This window comes from Xiphophorus couchianus, chromosome 15 (assembly GCF_001444195.1).
Source record: "Xiphophorus couchianus chromosome 15, X_couchianus-1.0, whole genome shotgun sequence".
Lineage (NCBI taxonomy): Eukaryota > Metazoa > Chordata > Actinopteri > Cyprinodontiformes > Poeciliidae > Xiphophorus > Xiphophorus couchianus.
Window position 1 is genome coordinate 8977011 of NC_040242.1, and position 14410 is coordinate 8991420.

A 14410-nucleotide genomic window follows, 5' to 3' on the forward strand; every position below is an offset into this window, starting at 1 on the left:
GCACCAGCCAAAGCTTCTCATCTTATATCTTTAGGACAAGCCTGAAGCAAGCTTTTTCTTTTCTTCCTTTCTATTTGTCTTTTGCTTGTTACCTGTTTTTTCCCCATTTCTTTAAAAGAAACACTTTCTTTTTGACCCATTCATTTCAGTATTGAAGCTATGTTCTCCATTCACCTTGAAAGAAGGATTCCAGCCAGCCTCTCCCCTCCCGCATCGCATCCCAGTCCACAGCATAGGTAGAAATTGTCCCTCCCCTAAACCAGCCCGTGTGGGAGGAGCTTGCTTTCCTCCCCTCAAAACTAAAGTGTATAACACTCTGGAGAGACCCACAATGTGTGTCAGAGGACCGTCTTAGCTCCAAAAGTAGATGACTGATCCAAATCTGGTGTCTGTATTAACTACTGACTGCAAGATACGAGAAATATCGATTCACGCGTTTTCATCCCAAGTAAGGACGAGGTGAGCATCTTCTAATTTCAGAAGATATTCTTCACATTTTGTATCCATTGTCTTATATATCTCTAATAAATAGTTCTCATATTCGAATGCTGTCATTCAATTTATTTTCTAACAAAAGTTGCTTTTGTTTTAAAAGAATAGTGCAGCCCTCATTTGTTTTGCGCCTTAACAGTGCGTCATGGGCACATTTACGCACGGACTCCTTTGAGATTTGTGCGGTTTTTTAAAGCCCACAGTGGAGGCAGTTGGGAATCTGTGTGTGGGCTTTTGACTCAGACACTTTCTGTGGAGCACTTCTGTTAGAAAGAAATGTGGAGAGACGCTCTCCAACCGCGCACGCTGACTGAACCTCTCTTGTATGTTCACAGGATTTTCGATTGTTGGATAGAATGCCGGCGATCACCAGTAAAAACTCCGATTTGGAGTTTGATTCCTTACAACCATGTTTCTATCCGGACGAGGACGACTTCTACCTCTGTGGTCCCGACGCTGCGCCACCGGGGGAGGACATCTGGAAGAAATTCGAGCTGCTGCCCACTCCGCCCCTCTCTCCGAGCCGTGCAGCGCTACCGGGAGAGCCGGCGGCCGCAACTGCCTCTTCAGAGGCAGATCCCCTCGGCTTCAGCTTAGGGGACCCCTTGGACTGGGCTTCTGAGCTGCTGCTCCTGCCCGAGGACGATATATGGGGGGCATCCGACGACGGGGACCTTTTCGGCTCTTCTGTGGATACAAATTCCAACAACATCATTATCCAGGACTGTATGTGGAGCGGCTTCTCCGCCAGGGAAAAGCTGGAGCGAGTGGTAACGGAGAAACTGGGTAAGGCGATTTCAACGGCATCGGCCGGGGGAAGGAACGCGTACGTCAGGGTGCCGGAGGTGGTGAGCCGCAGCTCGGTGTCGGAGTGCGTGGACCCCGCGATAGTGTTCCCCTTCCCGGTGAACAAGAAGAGCAGCAGCAAGGACGCATCTGGGACTGTTAACGCGTCCACAGCGAATGGAAGCACAGCTAGTGACTCCGGTAAGAATCAGATGAACACCGTAATATAATTGTTACACTTTTTAAAAAAAAAAAAAGATTTCTTAGAAATATTAACAATGTCACACGTCTTCACTAAATTTTCACACATTACTGTTATTATTTGAAGTCTGGTATATCTGTGAGGCAGGATCTTGTTCATATGACTGGCCCAAAATCCGATTATCCCGTCACATTCGACACGCACACACACACACGCACACACACCCCAACCTGCAATTACACACGCATGCAAGCACACAGACGCACACTGGAGTAGTGACACAGTGAACCGTGGTTTTATGTAATCAGCGGGCTCTTCATCCGGCAGATGGCAGTAAAATAGGGAATTGTGCGCTTTGCTGAACTCAGCTGGCACCGGAGCCAAAACAAAACAAAACAAAAAACAAAAAAACACCACAGCAGCAGGCTGCAGGAGGGGGAGATGAAAAGGTTTTCAATAATGTGATGATCTGATAAAAGTGTGCCGTAAATGCTTTCATTACGCATGGATGGGGGAGACAATTTGCGCGCAGTTGGTGATAAATTGGCATTTAAACAACTTGGCCAAACTTTTGCTGATAACTGAATGAATATCATCGACTATAAGAGTCTTAACAACAATACAACAGGAGGCAGTGTGTTAGATTGGAAAATTACCGTACATCCTTAGCACTCGTATTTCCCTTTCCCTGCCCCAGGAGCTCCCTAAATAAACACTCACACAAGTCCTTATCTGTGTGTTTTTGCTTGGAAAACAATACTACAAAAGCCCCCGGACTTGGCACAGAGTACAGACTCGGTCAGTTCTGCCTCACACCTCCTCTGCAGTAAAGGAAAGAAGTCACTAAGTCCTGGTTGATTCTTCTTCTTTCTTCCCCTTTTTCTTATTTTGGGGTGGGCGGGGTGGAGGAGTGTTTTGAGCAAGCGCTCCATTCTCGACAGCTGTCTTCCTGGCGCCACTCCAGTTTTGGGGCTTAAATTGTGGTGATCCGATGGCCTGACGCCCCACCATCCCTGCGCACTCTGCCCCCAGAGGTGTCCATCCTCTATTTTGTAGTTTACATTTTTAATGAAAGGCATGCACACTTTTAAAAGAAGAGTAGTATGGGATTATCCTTTCAGTTTGGCCTATTTCAAAATTTCAAACTCCGTTTAATGATTTTTTTTTAAAGTCAGTTTTACAGTCAAATTGCCAAGTGGAAGAAAGAACATAAAAAAAAATCCTCTGAACTGCACTCAATGAGCTGTTCCTTTCTGAGAGTGAAACACCAAAGAGGCTCACATGTGGCAGAGTCAGCCACACCCCCTTCCCTGCTCCCTTCATTCAGCCAGCTGTGCTCAGCTTTGTTTTGATGTCAGCAGCAGTCTGTATGAGCGATCAGTATGTGTGTCTGGTGTCTGAAGTGGGTTACCATAAGCTGTAAAATGCCACACTCCACAGATGCTCCTGGGCTGATAATGAAAGCCATTATCACAAAGGCATTTTAACTGCGTCTCACACCCTGTGCCTTCCACTTGTTCACTTCCAGGCACTCAAAGAAACAACGTAGGTTTGTTAAAATTCGGCTGTTTTGCTCTGTTTTAGTTCAGCTGAGCCAGAAACATCTCCAGTGCAGATGTTGGATGGTATCAGATTTTCATGATTAACTGATATACATGGTCTCTTGACCAAACAGCTTGACAATTGCAGCTGTAATTAAAGTGATGGGCCAGCCTGGGCCTTCATTGGACTTTTCAGTAGGACATCTGGACTATCTGTGTTTTTCGTAACATCAAAATTGGTCTTTATCAAAGGTATGAGAAAATATTAACTTTCCTTCAGCTAGCTGACTGGCAGTGCACATAAACAGGTGAGGGAGGGGGCAGTGCAGTACTATTCTACCTTACAACCAAAGAAATCTGGTCTACCACTTTCTCTGGCATCTTGTTAAAATGACTTCTAACGACTTTTTGTGGTCTTGAGTGCATAACGTGTTAAAACCTGAGTACCTGGATGCTGGTAACTGGCATATGTGTACTCCACCATATCCCTAGACTCTGTTAAAGCTCTTTCTACTATCTCAAACACTCAAAGTATTACTGAGGTTGCGGTAACAGACTGACGGCATTAGACTAATACTGTCTCATCTCGCCGAAGATTAGCAGAGGTTTTGAAGAAGGGAATTGGAATACAACTCAGAACTCCAGTCTGTCTGCTCAGTGCTGAGTATGAACATGCCAATGCCTGCGGAGCAGATTAGCTGAGAAGTGACTGACATTAAGCATTAAGACATTTGTGCCTGCGCTAAAAGCATTGAGCAACGTCCTCTCCCACACACATTCCTCACTTGATCTCACTAATTTATGAACATATTTACCTGTCACCTACTGTCACACGTAGATTGAATAGTGAGAATATTTTGCACATCAGTGACAAAGTTTGTTTTGTTTTTTGTTCTTTTTTTTCTCCCAGAAGAGGAAGACGAAGATGAGGATGAAGACGATGAAGAAGAGGATGATGAGGATGATGAGGAGGAAGAAGAGGAGGAAGAGATTGATGTAGTTACAGTAGAGAAGAGACGCTCCACAATCAGCAAGACATCTCCCATGACCACAGGTATAGGAACCATCTGTGTTAATCCCAAGAGCCAAGATGCAAGAGGGATTGTCTCAGGATCTGGGGTTGTGAGTCGGTTCATCAGCCGTGCCCCTCAGGAGCTCATCCTGAAGAGGAGCTCGGTCCATCAGCAGCAACACAACTACGCGGCGCCCTCACCCTATGCCTCAGATGATGACCTGACCCCACCTCCAAAGAAACAGAAGACATCAGAGACATCGCGCCCTCCCGTCAGAATCGGTTCATCGTCCTCCACATCTTCCTTCTCGTCCTGCACCTCTGCCCCCAGCATTGCGGGCTCCCGCAGCAAGCGCAGCACCAGCGGGGACAGCAGTCCGCGTGGAAGCTCTGACTCTGAGGACAGCGAGCGCCGACGAAACCACAACATCCTGGAGCGCCAGCGACGCAACGACTTGCGATCCAGCTTCCTGACCCTGCGTGACCATGTCCCAGAGCTGGCTCACAACGAGAAGGCAGCAAAGGTGCTGATCCTGAAGAAGGCAACCGAGTACGTTTGTTCACTGGAGACGGAGGAGATGAGGCTCCAGCAGGAGAAGGACAGGCTGCAGGCTCGCAGGCAACACCTCATGCGCAGGCTGGAGCAGACTAGGACTCGCTGACGGACAACTGCTACAAAATAAAACCCCTCACATAGACCCTGGAGGAACCCCTCTCACCATCCTGAACTCCAGACATAGGCCTATACACTTAAGCACAGACACGCAGGCCTTTATATCTGTTGGACTTTTGCACACAGAAACACTAAAATCTCAGAGGACATTTATCGTCAGATGCCGATACACAAACCTGGAAGAGAGAAGAGAAGAGGATGCACAGGGGGGGAGGGGGGTTTGCTGGAGGAACGCTCGGACTTTTACTGCCGCCACTTTTTTTGCACATTTGTTGACGTTAAGAATGTTTAGGGTTTACTTTTCAATCCAGTCACATCGAGGAAAGACAAAAAGAGAAAGAATGAGGAGGGAGACAAGAGACACTTTTTTTTTTGTCTTCGCTCCCTCTGGTTGTTGTTATTGTTTTTTTTATATATCATTTCTACATGTATGTTTGTTTGTTTTTTGTACTCACTGTGACACCAGCCTGGAATTGCATGATTCCACACAGGGATGGGTGTTGGAGGGCACTTTGCTTGGAGAGTTCAGCAGTGCACGCTTACCTTTGCCTTCATCACTGCAAAACTGAAAAATGAAACATAAAAAACTGATGACCGAGGCGTCATAGCAGACACAAACAATGCCACTACAGGTTCTTTTTCCCTCACTCTTCTCACACTGGTGCTCAAACCAAGTCAGTGGATGTATAACTGTGCACCTTGCTAGGCGACACTTTTGTATATAACAATAGTGTGCAGACAAAATACACTCAGATCTGCCTTGTTTTATATTTACACTTTTGTTCTTGTTTTTTTTTTTAATATTCAAGTCAGGAAGCTGCCAATAACTGGACTGTAAGTTTATATACCTTTCAATGTACTGTAAGGTCTCAGTTTATGAGAGTCAGAAAAACTTTGTAATATAACTGCATATTTTTCCTTCTCTTTTTCTTTTTTGTATATCACTACGTTTTACACATTTATTTGCTTTTAGTGTGATACATACTAAATTTGATACTTATATTTTCGTAAGAGAATGCATTCTTGGTAGATATCACTTTATCTTGTCATTTTCTCTCTTATCAGACAATTTTTTTGTACAGCAGATGTGTTCTATCCACATGTACCTGGACTTTCCCCACCTTTTTTTAAACTTTCCTCTTTTGTTGATATTTTTAACTATCGGGTGCATAGAACTGGGTAAACTGATATGTTTGTTTTTTCACTACATTAAATGTACCTTTAGTGCTGCAACTCATGGCACTTTTGAAATACCTCATTTTGAAAAATAAATAGACAAAATTTCCTGACTTTTTACGTCTGTGTCTTGCCTCCAAATTTCTGTATTTGTTGTCGCTCCTCTAAGAAGCCTCATCCTCACAAAGAAAGAGCGCGTCTTCTGAATCCTCTCTGTTTCTGCACCCTGCGGCTGCCACCCCGCCCCTCCCTCTCAAGCCTCTCACACCCTACACACACACACACACACCCCTGCACGCCCACACACATTTCCACATCTCTCTCTGTTTCCCTTTCTGCTATACACAGCTCTTCCCGCTACATTGTTCAGGCTGCTGCCATGGAAACTGGAGCAGCTGCTAAGTAGCAGACACGAGAGTGAGTCTTTTATTTGTTAGTAGTCTGTGTATTCCTCGTGTGTGTGTGTGTGCGTGTGTGTGTGTGTGTGGATATGAATGCAAATGTTCTTATGTGTGTCTACCTTTTGTCGTGGTCTGTGTGTGGCCCCCGGTGCCTGATATTGCCGGTGCTACACATTGCCAGCCATGATGCCAGGACAAGTCTCGATACTGTTTACCAACATCAGCCACATGGCTTTGCCCTCCTCCCCTCCCCTCCATGCCCCTTTCAATCCGTTGTCCCCCTGTGACTTCAGCGCTGGGCCTCGGCCCAAAAATGTGCCTTGGAAAAGAGAATTCTCTGGAGATGGCTGAAAGAGAAATCTATTGCTATGGTCAGCACAGTCTTTTAGTGAGCTCACAAAAAGAAATGGACAAGGTAAGAGGAGAAATACACTGCATAAAAACATACCGTGTAGGTGATTTTGAGAAATTCTTTTAATCTAGGAAGCTGTTCCATTTTTGCCAGTGATCATCTTTAGCAAAAGCACCTCAAACACTCCTGCTTTTGGAGTAATTTATAGCTTCACAATCTCTGTGTTTTAGGATTACATGGATTTAATGACAAAACAAAACTGAAATGGACATTATGGAGGCGCAAGCATCCAGTTTCTTAAAAGAAGTGAAAAGGGAACAAAGCCTTGTAAATGACTTATGTTTTGTCAATGCAACATGATAATCTGATGTATAGTTTGTCTCTGACATCATCAAATAGTGCACTTTTTTAATTCTTGTATATGCTCAAATATTGTGCTGAAATTCAAAACTGATGATATTTTAAAACTTTTCTGTTGAACCCTTTTTGAATTTACCACTTTAGTTCAGTGACATGTTATAGTTTTTTATGACAATGGTTTTCATCCTTTTCTTATAAACTATAGCCTTAGAAAAATATTAAGTTTGCTGAGTGACACCACATTGACAAACATTTCAAAACAATCAATTAGAAGTTTGACTCCTTTGGGTAGTTATGTTTTTTTTTTCATTAGAAAAAGAAATCTTATAATTTTGATTATAAGAATGTTAACGGTGTAACTATGTGTTTGATTTTTATCAAGCAGTGCAAATTTTCAAGCTAAATTAAATCAGTTAGCAAGCCTGACTGACATTTAAACTTGGAGCTGGAACATGGTTTAGATGTGTAATTCCACCAATATTCCTTGTTCACGTTCCTCTGCTCTAGTGCAGTGAATTATTTCATTTACACTTTTCAAATAATACCAAAATATGTGGTAAGTACCACTAAGTAATTCTTGTAGCACAGTAGAACAATATTTATAAAAAAAAAAAAAATGAGAAAAGCCTACATGGACTTTTTCACAGTGACATTTTTTGCAGCCAGATGTTTTGAGAACTGAGCGACAATACTCTAAAAGTTTGGGTCGGAAATTTAGTAAATGGAAACATTGCATGAAACCTTCACATAAGTGACAACACCATAAAGATTGATGACTTTGGAGTTGAGGCAGCCCAAAACTGAGCCTCTCACAGGGGGCGGCGGGGGCCGCTGTATTACATAACAGGGGTCTGGCGTCTTTGTGTGCACTTACAGTGCATGTATGGAACAGGAGTCAGGCGTTTTTATCTGTGTACCAGTTCATGTTGTGACCTCTCCTGGGACTTCCCCTCACCATCTGCCTGCTGAATTCATCCTACTTGGTTAAAGTAGAAAACAAGTTCACAGACAATAGCAGTGAGCATGCAGGAGGGGAAAGCAAAACAGTATATCCTAACAGACACACAATGGACTTGGCTGGTAATATGAGCTAACAATACCCAAACAGCAGCGTCCAGTATCACACTTCCTGTTTACACTATAAGTTCAAACTGCTTCCTCTTCAGAGACACGCTCACTGCCGACACATTTTAACTGTAGTTAATCTCTCTGAAATGAGGCTAATTGGTTTAGAAGGGAGCTGATGTCGTTGAGTGATCATCTCCTGTGTTTTAACAGACATATGGCCGAGGCTTTTCTTTCAGCTCAGTGACCGCCCTGGCTGACTGAAGCTCCTCAGACCCACACATGACACAGATCTAATGGGCTTATGCCCCACTAACGGGAGAACATTAAAGCTGCACAGAAGATAATGGGGCATGTTTGTGTTGCTCAAGCATTGGTGTCATCCTCCGGAAATCTTCATTAGATTAATCAACAAACACTTGTTCCAATGTTTCTATTGTCCTGCGGACACCGGGTCTGCATTGAACATGTCAACCTTCCCATATGGAGGGAAACAAAGCCTCCTGTGTGTGTTCGTGCGCAAGTGTGTCTGAGCCCAACCTCTGCACAAAGGCATCGCCCGTGCACCACACTGGGCTCTGTTTGCCAGGACCTCCGCTATCTGAGAGGGAGTGTGGGCGTGTATGTGTGTGTGTGAGTGTCATAAGAGCGTGTTGCCATCTGTTGTGGGGTGCAGCACTGTTGCAGGTGTTTAGAAAGGGGGTGTGCGTAGGAGTTAAGGTAAATAGAGGAGAAGAGCCATGTGCATGGAGGGTGTTAGAGGATACTGCGGAAGAAAACACAGGCGAGCATGAGTGGAAACGGCACAGCTCCTTCAGGGAGCCTCCTGTCCGGACTGAGTAATATGCAGCAGTGACAAAGAGCTACAGTAATTGCAGAACACACAGCGGACAGTGAAGCAGAAGAGGGTAGGAGGGAGGGAGCACAAGGAGAGAAAAGAAGGCCTGAGTGTTTGATCAAAGTTTACCAAAGACTGAGGAGATTTGCATACAGATGGTACTGTAGCACAGCCCCCATAATACCTTTCCCTCTCTTTATTTTTCTTTCTGACTCATGCACGCTCACACACACTCGTACACAAATGTTATAGGGTTTCATTGAAAAATCCATGAATAGCCTTTCAAGAGCACGTTCAGGCGAAGAGACAGCCTCGGCTGTGCAACAGAGCATTGAAAAAGACCAAAAGCAGGGAGGAAAACAGGATAGAAATAAAGATAAGAACTAAGACAGAAGACGTGAAGAGTGAGAGGAGTGGCAAAAAAGAAAAAGAAAAAATCTTTTTGTCATAATCAATAAACACCTTTTTTTGTGAATGACTCATATTTATTATCTGCTAATGTCAATTCAGATCTTCCTTTCATCCTTTACCTACATCCATCTTCACACTGTAATGACTCTGAATACCCCTATTGTGGATTTATTGATAATTTCTTTTAAGTTGAAGCCATTATTTCAAGGCAGGTCCTTGACAATAAACCTGATGTGCCAAAACCTGGAGTTCTTTCTCTGACGCTGAGCAGTGAAACCCACAGGTATGTCCAAAACGAGCCTGAACTTGCAATCAGCTGCTGCACCGCTGACAGTATAAAGATATATCAGCCTGTAGGTTTCTGGAAACATGTTTGAATATCAACAGAAGCTCAAATCACTCAACATTTGTTCAGAAGCATTTATCTGTCACTGAGTAATTTGTGAAACACTATTACAACATAGCTACAAACAAACTTACAGTAAAAGTGAAGCTGAAGAATCTGATGTACTGAAATAGTTACAGAAGCTACAAGTAGAGTTACGTCATAGTTACCCCCTTCTTTTCTTTAAAGTCCATCTAAAGCTACAAATGTAGACATATTTCTATGAACTTGAGTTCATTCATTAAATAAATTCAACTGCAACATGAAACATATTTTACTTAGCAGACAGAAATTTCCTGTTTAGAAATCATGTAAATTGGACCTGTGTGATCGCATGAAATAGGCTGAAATGTTCAGAAAGCAAAATTAGCTTCTGAAGAAATTAAGACATTTGAAAAGAAAAAAAAACAGGAGTATCGTGGCAACAAACATGATATTTCTGTTTGTTGACATGATACAATATTTTCAGTAGAGGAAAATATAGTATTTTTCTCTACTGAAAAATAATATATTGCATAAGGAGATCAAACCACCAGTCTGTGACCCCTAAGAGCACTTTAGTAGTGCAGTAGGACAGTGTTCCAGTTCACTTCAGCAAATTCACCTCTGGAATGGCAAAATATAAGACATTTTGACTGGTCCAGTCAAATTCCAATTAAATATCTGATTGAGATGCTATTCATGCTCAAGCCCCAAAGTGACTGAATTTAAACAATTCTGTTAAATGTTTGATGGTAGATGTGGCACAAGTTCTCTTTGGGTTCAGGGGTCAATTATTCTTCACACAAGTTGGCAATTTTAAACTAAGATATAAAACTAATAATGAGAACTATTTTTTTATTTTTTCTGTTAATGTTAGCTTAATGATCTCAAATGTGCGAATGACAAATAAAGCAAAAACCCCCAAAAATATTTTATTCTTTGTGGGGAAAAGATATTCTTCAAATACCATTTTCCCACACTGTTAAGCTTAAAATACAATAAATAAAGGGTGTTTTTTTTCCTAATTTGAAAGTGGTTATCATTTTGTATAAAGCTGCATATTCTCATGCCCAGTCTAAGTATGCGCGGTTATGTTTTAAAGGATTCTTGTGCTGTTCCACATGTGTTTATTTGGGGTAATCGCTGGGGCGCTTCTGTGTTTGTAAATTCGTAGTGAGACTGATTCATGGCTGTTTCTCCTGAGGAAACAGATAACAAATGGTTTTCTGGTCCAGTGAACACATGAGGCGTGCAAACCAAATGAGATTTAACAAAACCTATCTATGTGGGGCACAGGGGCAAATGGATGGCTTACTGCTAAGGCAGTGTGAGGCATATTCAGACTGACCTCAGGCCTAAGCTGACTGTTCGGACATCCCAGTGCTTCATAGGTCCAATCAATCAATTTGTGTTTGATCAGGAACAATTCTGTTTTGAAAATCTTCACTTCAAGGGCTTCTTCTCTTTACCAATCAATATTGTTTGTCTCAAATATTTGGACTTGTCACATTTTATTTATTGAGTTCCACAAGTTCATTAGGTTGTCCTAAGAGCTGCAGGGCAAACCAAGAACAGTTCTCTGATTCTTTACAGCTTTTGTTACACTATAAAATACTTGTTCTATAACATGACTGGCAATGAAATGGTGGAAAAATGTTGAAGAAATTTCAGTTAGATGAATAGGTTTGCCTCCGTCCATCCATCCATCTGTGGAGGGAGGGAGATTGGTGGATTCTTGTTAAATCACCATTGAAGAATTTAAATGAAAATGTCATGGACACTTCAGGAGGAAAGCCTGCTTTTTGACAGTTATCAGAGCAGAGGACTGAGCCCGGGCAGGGAAGCAGGATCCTCAGCAGCTGCCTCCCTGACACATGCGCGACAGGGCTCAGTGGAAATCGGGTTAATGAATCGTGGAGAGAGGGAAACGGCAGGGTTACTTTTCTTTCAATACAAACCCCATCATTATCAGTTCAACCAGCGCTCATCTGCACAACACGGAGCAAAGGGACAGACAGTGAGGTCAGTAGGTGGCATTTCTGGACCCGCAGAAAAAAGGACCTCAGACAATAGATTAGATATGTGCAACACAATGCAACTGCTACTGATGTGTCACAGTCAATTCTTGATGGAAATACTAGTCTTTCTCTATGTTTATGATTCATTACGATAATAACCGTTAAAATCCAGTTGAATATTGTATAACTCTTTCTTATCCTCTTGTCCTTTTTTATGCAACCTTTTGTGCTTCACTTGGTACATCACAGGATGAATCTTTGGTCCATGACCACTCTATTACAGGCCTGTCTGCATTGGTTGTCACCATTCACTGATGGAACAGCGAACCTTAAACAGAAACACTAATCTCACTTTAAATTGCTTTATACTTTCTTAGCACCATTGGCATGTGAAGCACTGACTGAAGCTTCTATTTCAATTTTGACCTAAATTGAAACATATATTAATTTTTTCTTAATTATGCTTTAATCAATTCCATGCTGTTCAACTATATGATTTCAAGAAAAGTAAGATAATATTTAATATATGGTCAGCTTTTGTTTTAAAAGATTGTATGTTTTTTTGGAAAATGTTTCCGTTTTTTGAAAACCATTTATGATCTTATCTTCATTTATATTCATACATATATCTTTGCCACTATTGCAAAAATTGTCCTTATTGGTTTCTCATTTTCCTTTCATTTTAAAAAAACCTGTCTCAGTACTGCCCCCTATAGTTATGGCATGGTACTTTCTGGTTCACGCACAGATTTTAACTGCACATTAATGGCTGCTCAGAAAGATTAGCATATTCATTAAGTATTTTAGACAGACTGTGGAACATCAACATGTGTAGAGTATCAAATGTGTTTTGGCTACATAAAGAGAATCAGCAATGGGAAAGCATCGACCGCCTTTTTCATTCACCTTGTAACACAGCGCCACCAGAGGTGAAGGACAGCACTGCACTGTTTCACCCAGCACTTCTCACATGTATGCAGAATATGCAAATGTAGTTATTTTGACTACAACATTTTTAAGTCATATGGAAATCTAATTTGTGCAACAGTCAATTGCATATGTTGATTTTGCCTTGTTAGTACCTATTTTCCTTGTCATTATAACCCCCTGACTACAAGTCACTGCTTAGCACAGCTATGTAAATGGATAAAAACATTTAAGAAGAACAACCCTCCTCCCTACAGTTATGCTTCCAAAATATGCTTGATGACAACTTGACACTAATAACCAAAAGTTTTTAATCACTGGAGAAAATTGGAAGAAATTTAAACAAATGCAGTCTCTTTACACAGATAATGTGCTTATCTAAGAGGATGTAGTGTATTAGCATATTTGACTGGCTGTGCACAACCAATTTTTGTATTCGACAGCTGTTGAGTCAGACGACAGCATTGTCCAAACATGTGTCAATGCAGACTAATCTGAACAAGGAAAATTTGGTCGGGTAGTGAGGTGGCATTTTGGAAATCCTTTATTGAGCCCAGTTTTATAAACAAAGGTTAATTACGGAATAATTCAATTCAAAGGGTTAGCAGCTTTATTCCTTGTAATGGTGCGGGTTATGACATCCATGAACCACAAGCTGGTGTCAGCAAAGGCCTAAGGAACATTAATAAACAATGCTACTGTGTTAACTCAGGCATGGCATTGATTTCTTTAATTGGTGGCCTGGGAGTGGGAAACATTATTGGATTTGATCTGAAACAACCCCCACATTTGTGCACACATTCCCTCCCTCCTTTCTCTGAAACACATCAAAAACACTCCACCAGTGGCTCTGTCATTGCTAGACATAGAAACAATCTGGAATGATTCACATCTCTCGGAGATTTTATAGCAAACAACTGTCAAAAAAATGTCACAAATGTATTAGTGTGGATTCAGTTACACACATGTAGTTGGCTCATGTAGGAATGAATGAATGAATGAATGAATGAATGACAGTAATTTGACAGAGATTTGGGGGAGGGCTACTCCAAAACTGTCAGTAAATATCGGGGGCTTGTCCAGGATGTTATGAAAGACACAGTGATTTGTCTATTTCTTAACATGTACATACTTGTACATTTTATAATTCTGTCGCTGAGAACAATGGAAATATTTTTCCTGTTCATCAAAAATGGAGTGGGCTTCTTTTTGCTTTACACCAAGTCAAAACAGTAAAAAAAAAAAAAGAAAGAAAAACAACACGCAGGTTTTTGAGATTTTTGTACCAACTACCAGTTAATTGCATGATAAAAATGGAAGTAGGAAAGAATGCAATTGAAATATGTTGGTAGAAAATAGAATGCAAATTGGTAGAAGGGCCGAACGCACCAAGAGTTCAAAGAAATACACTTAAATTCTAAGTAAAAATGAACTAAGGCAAATACATATGTTGGGACTAAACAGTACATGCAATGACAAGTCAAAAAATTCAGACACATCTCACAACTTGAAAACAGTTTAAAAGAAAAAAAAGGAAGAAAAAGGAACATAAACATTTAAGTTGTTACAGTGACACAATTATTGAATATTTTAACAATATCTAACATGGCCCCGTTCTTTTTGTTGCAGCAGTTGTGTAGTTGTGTTTTCTGTGTTCTTCTCCTTTCCTTATAAACATTTTGTAATATTAACATAATGTTCCAATTGTGTTTTGCAAGTGAATGCCATCAAATTGTTGTACAAATAATTATGTTTATTACAGATGTAAAATAAATCACACAATGTATTT

At 41.4% G+C, this 14410-nt stretch overlaps 1 protein-coding gene across 3 annotated transcripts; it reads left to right on the forward strand.

The window, feature by feature from the left end:
* The first annotated feature begins 318 nt into the window (after positions 1-318).
* On the forward strand, positions 319-6002 carry mycn (MYCN proto-oncogene, bHLH transcription factor). 3 transcript variants are annotated; one of them, XM_028040431.1, is made up of 3 exons: positions 319-448; positions 828-1479; positions 3932-6002. In XM_028040431.1, exons 1-3 carry the CDS (start codon positions 368-370, stop codon positions 4693-4695), a joined length of 1497 nt encoding a protein of 498 aa, XP_027896232.1. In that variant the 5' UTR covers positions 319-367; the 3' UTR covers positions 4696-6002. The 3 variants fall into 3 exon arrangements, with proteins under 3 accessions (XP_027896232.1, XP_027896233.1, XP_027896234.1); XM_028040432.1 differs by having other exon boundaries at positions 3935-6002; XM_028040433.1 differs by having other exon boundaries at positions 337-459.
* The last annotated feature ends 8408 nt before the right edge of the window (positions 6003-14410 follow it).

What these genes read in the sequence shown, in the direction of transcription:
- mycn (XM_028040431.1), top strand. Translation starts at nt 368, where the DNA reads ATGACTGATCCAAATCTGGTGTCTGTATTAACTACTGACTGCAAGATA. An exon ending in TTCACGCGTTTTCATCCCAA is followed by an intron (nt 449 to 827) that starts GTAAGGACGAGG and finishes GTATGTTCACAG; the next exon opens with GATTTTCGATTGTTGGATAG. An exon ending in AAGCACAGCTAGTGACTCCG is followed by an intron (nt 1,480 to 3,931) that starts GTAAGAATCAGA and finishes TTTTTCTCCCAG; the next exon opens with AAGAGGAAGACGAAGATGAG.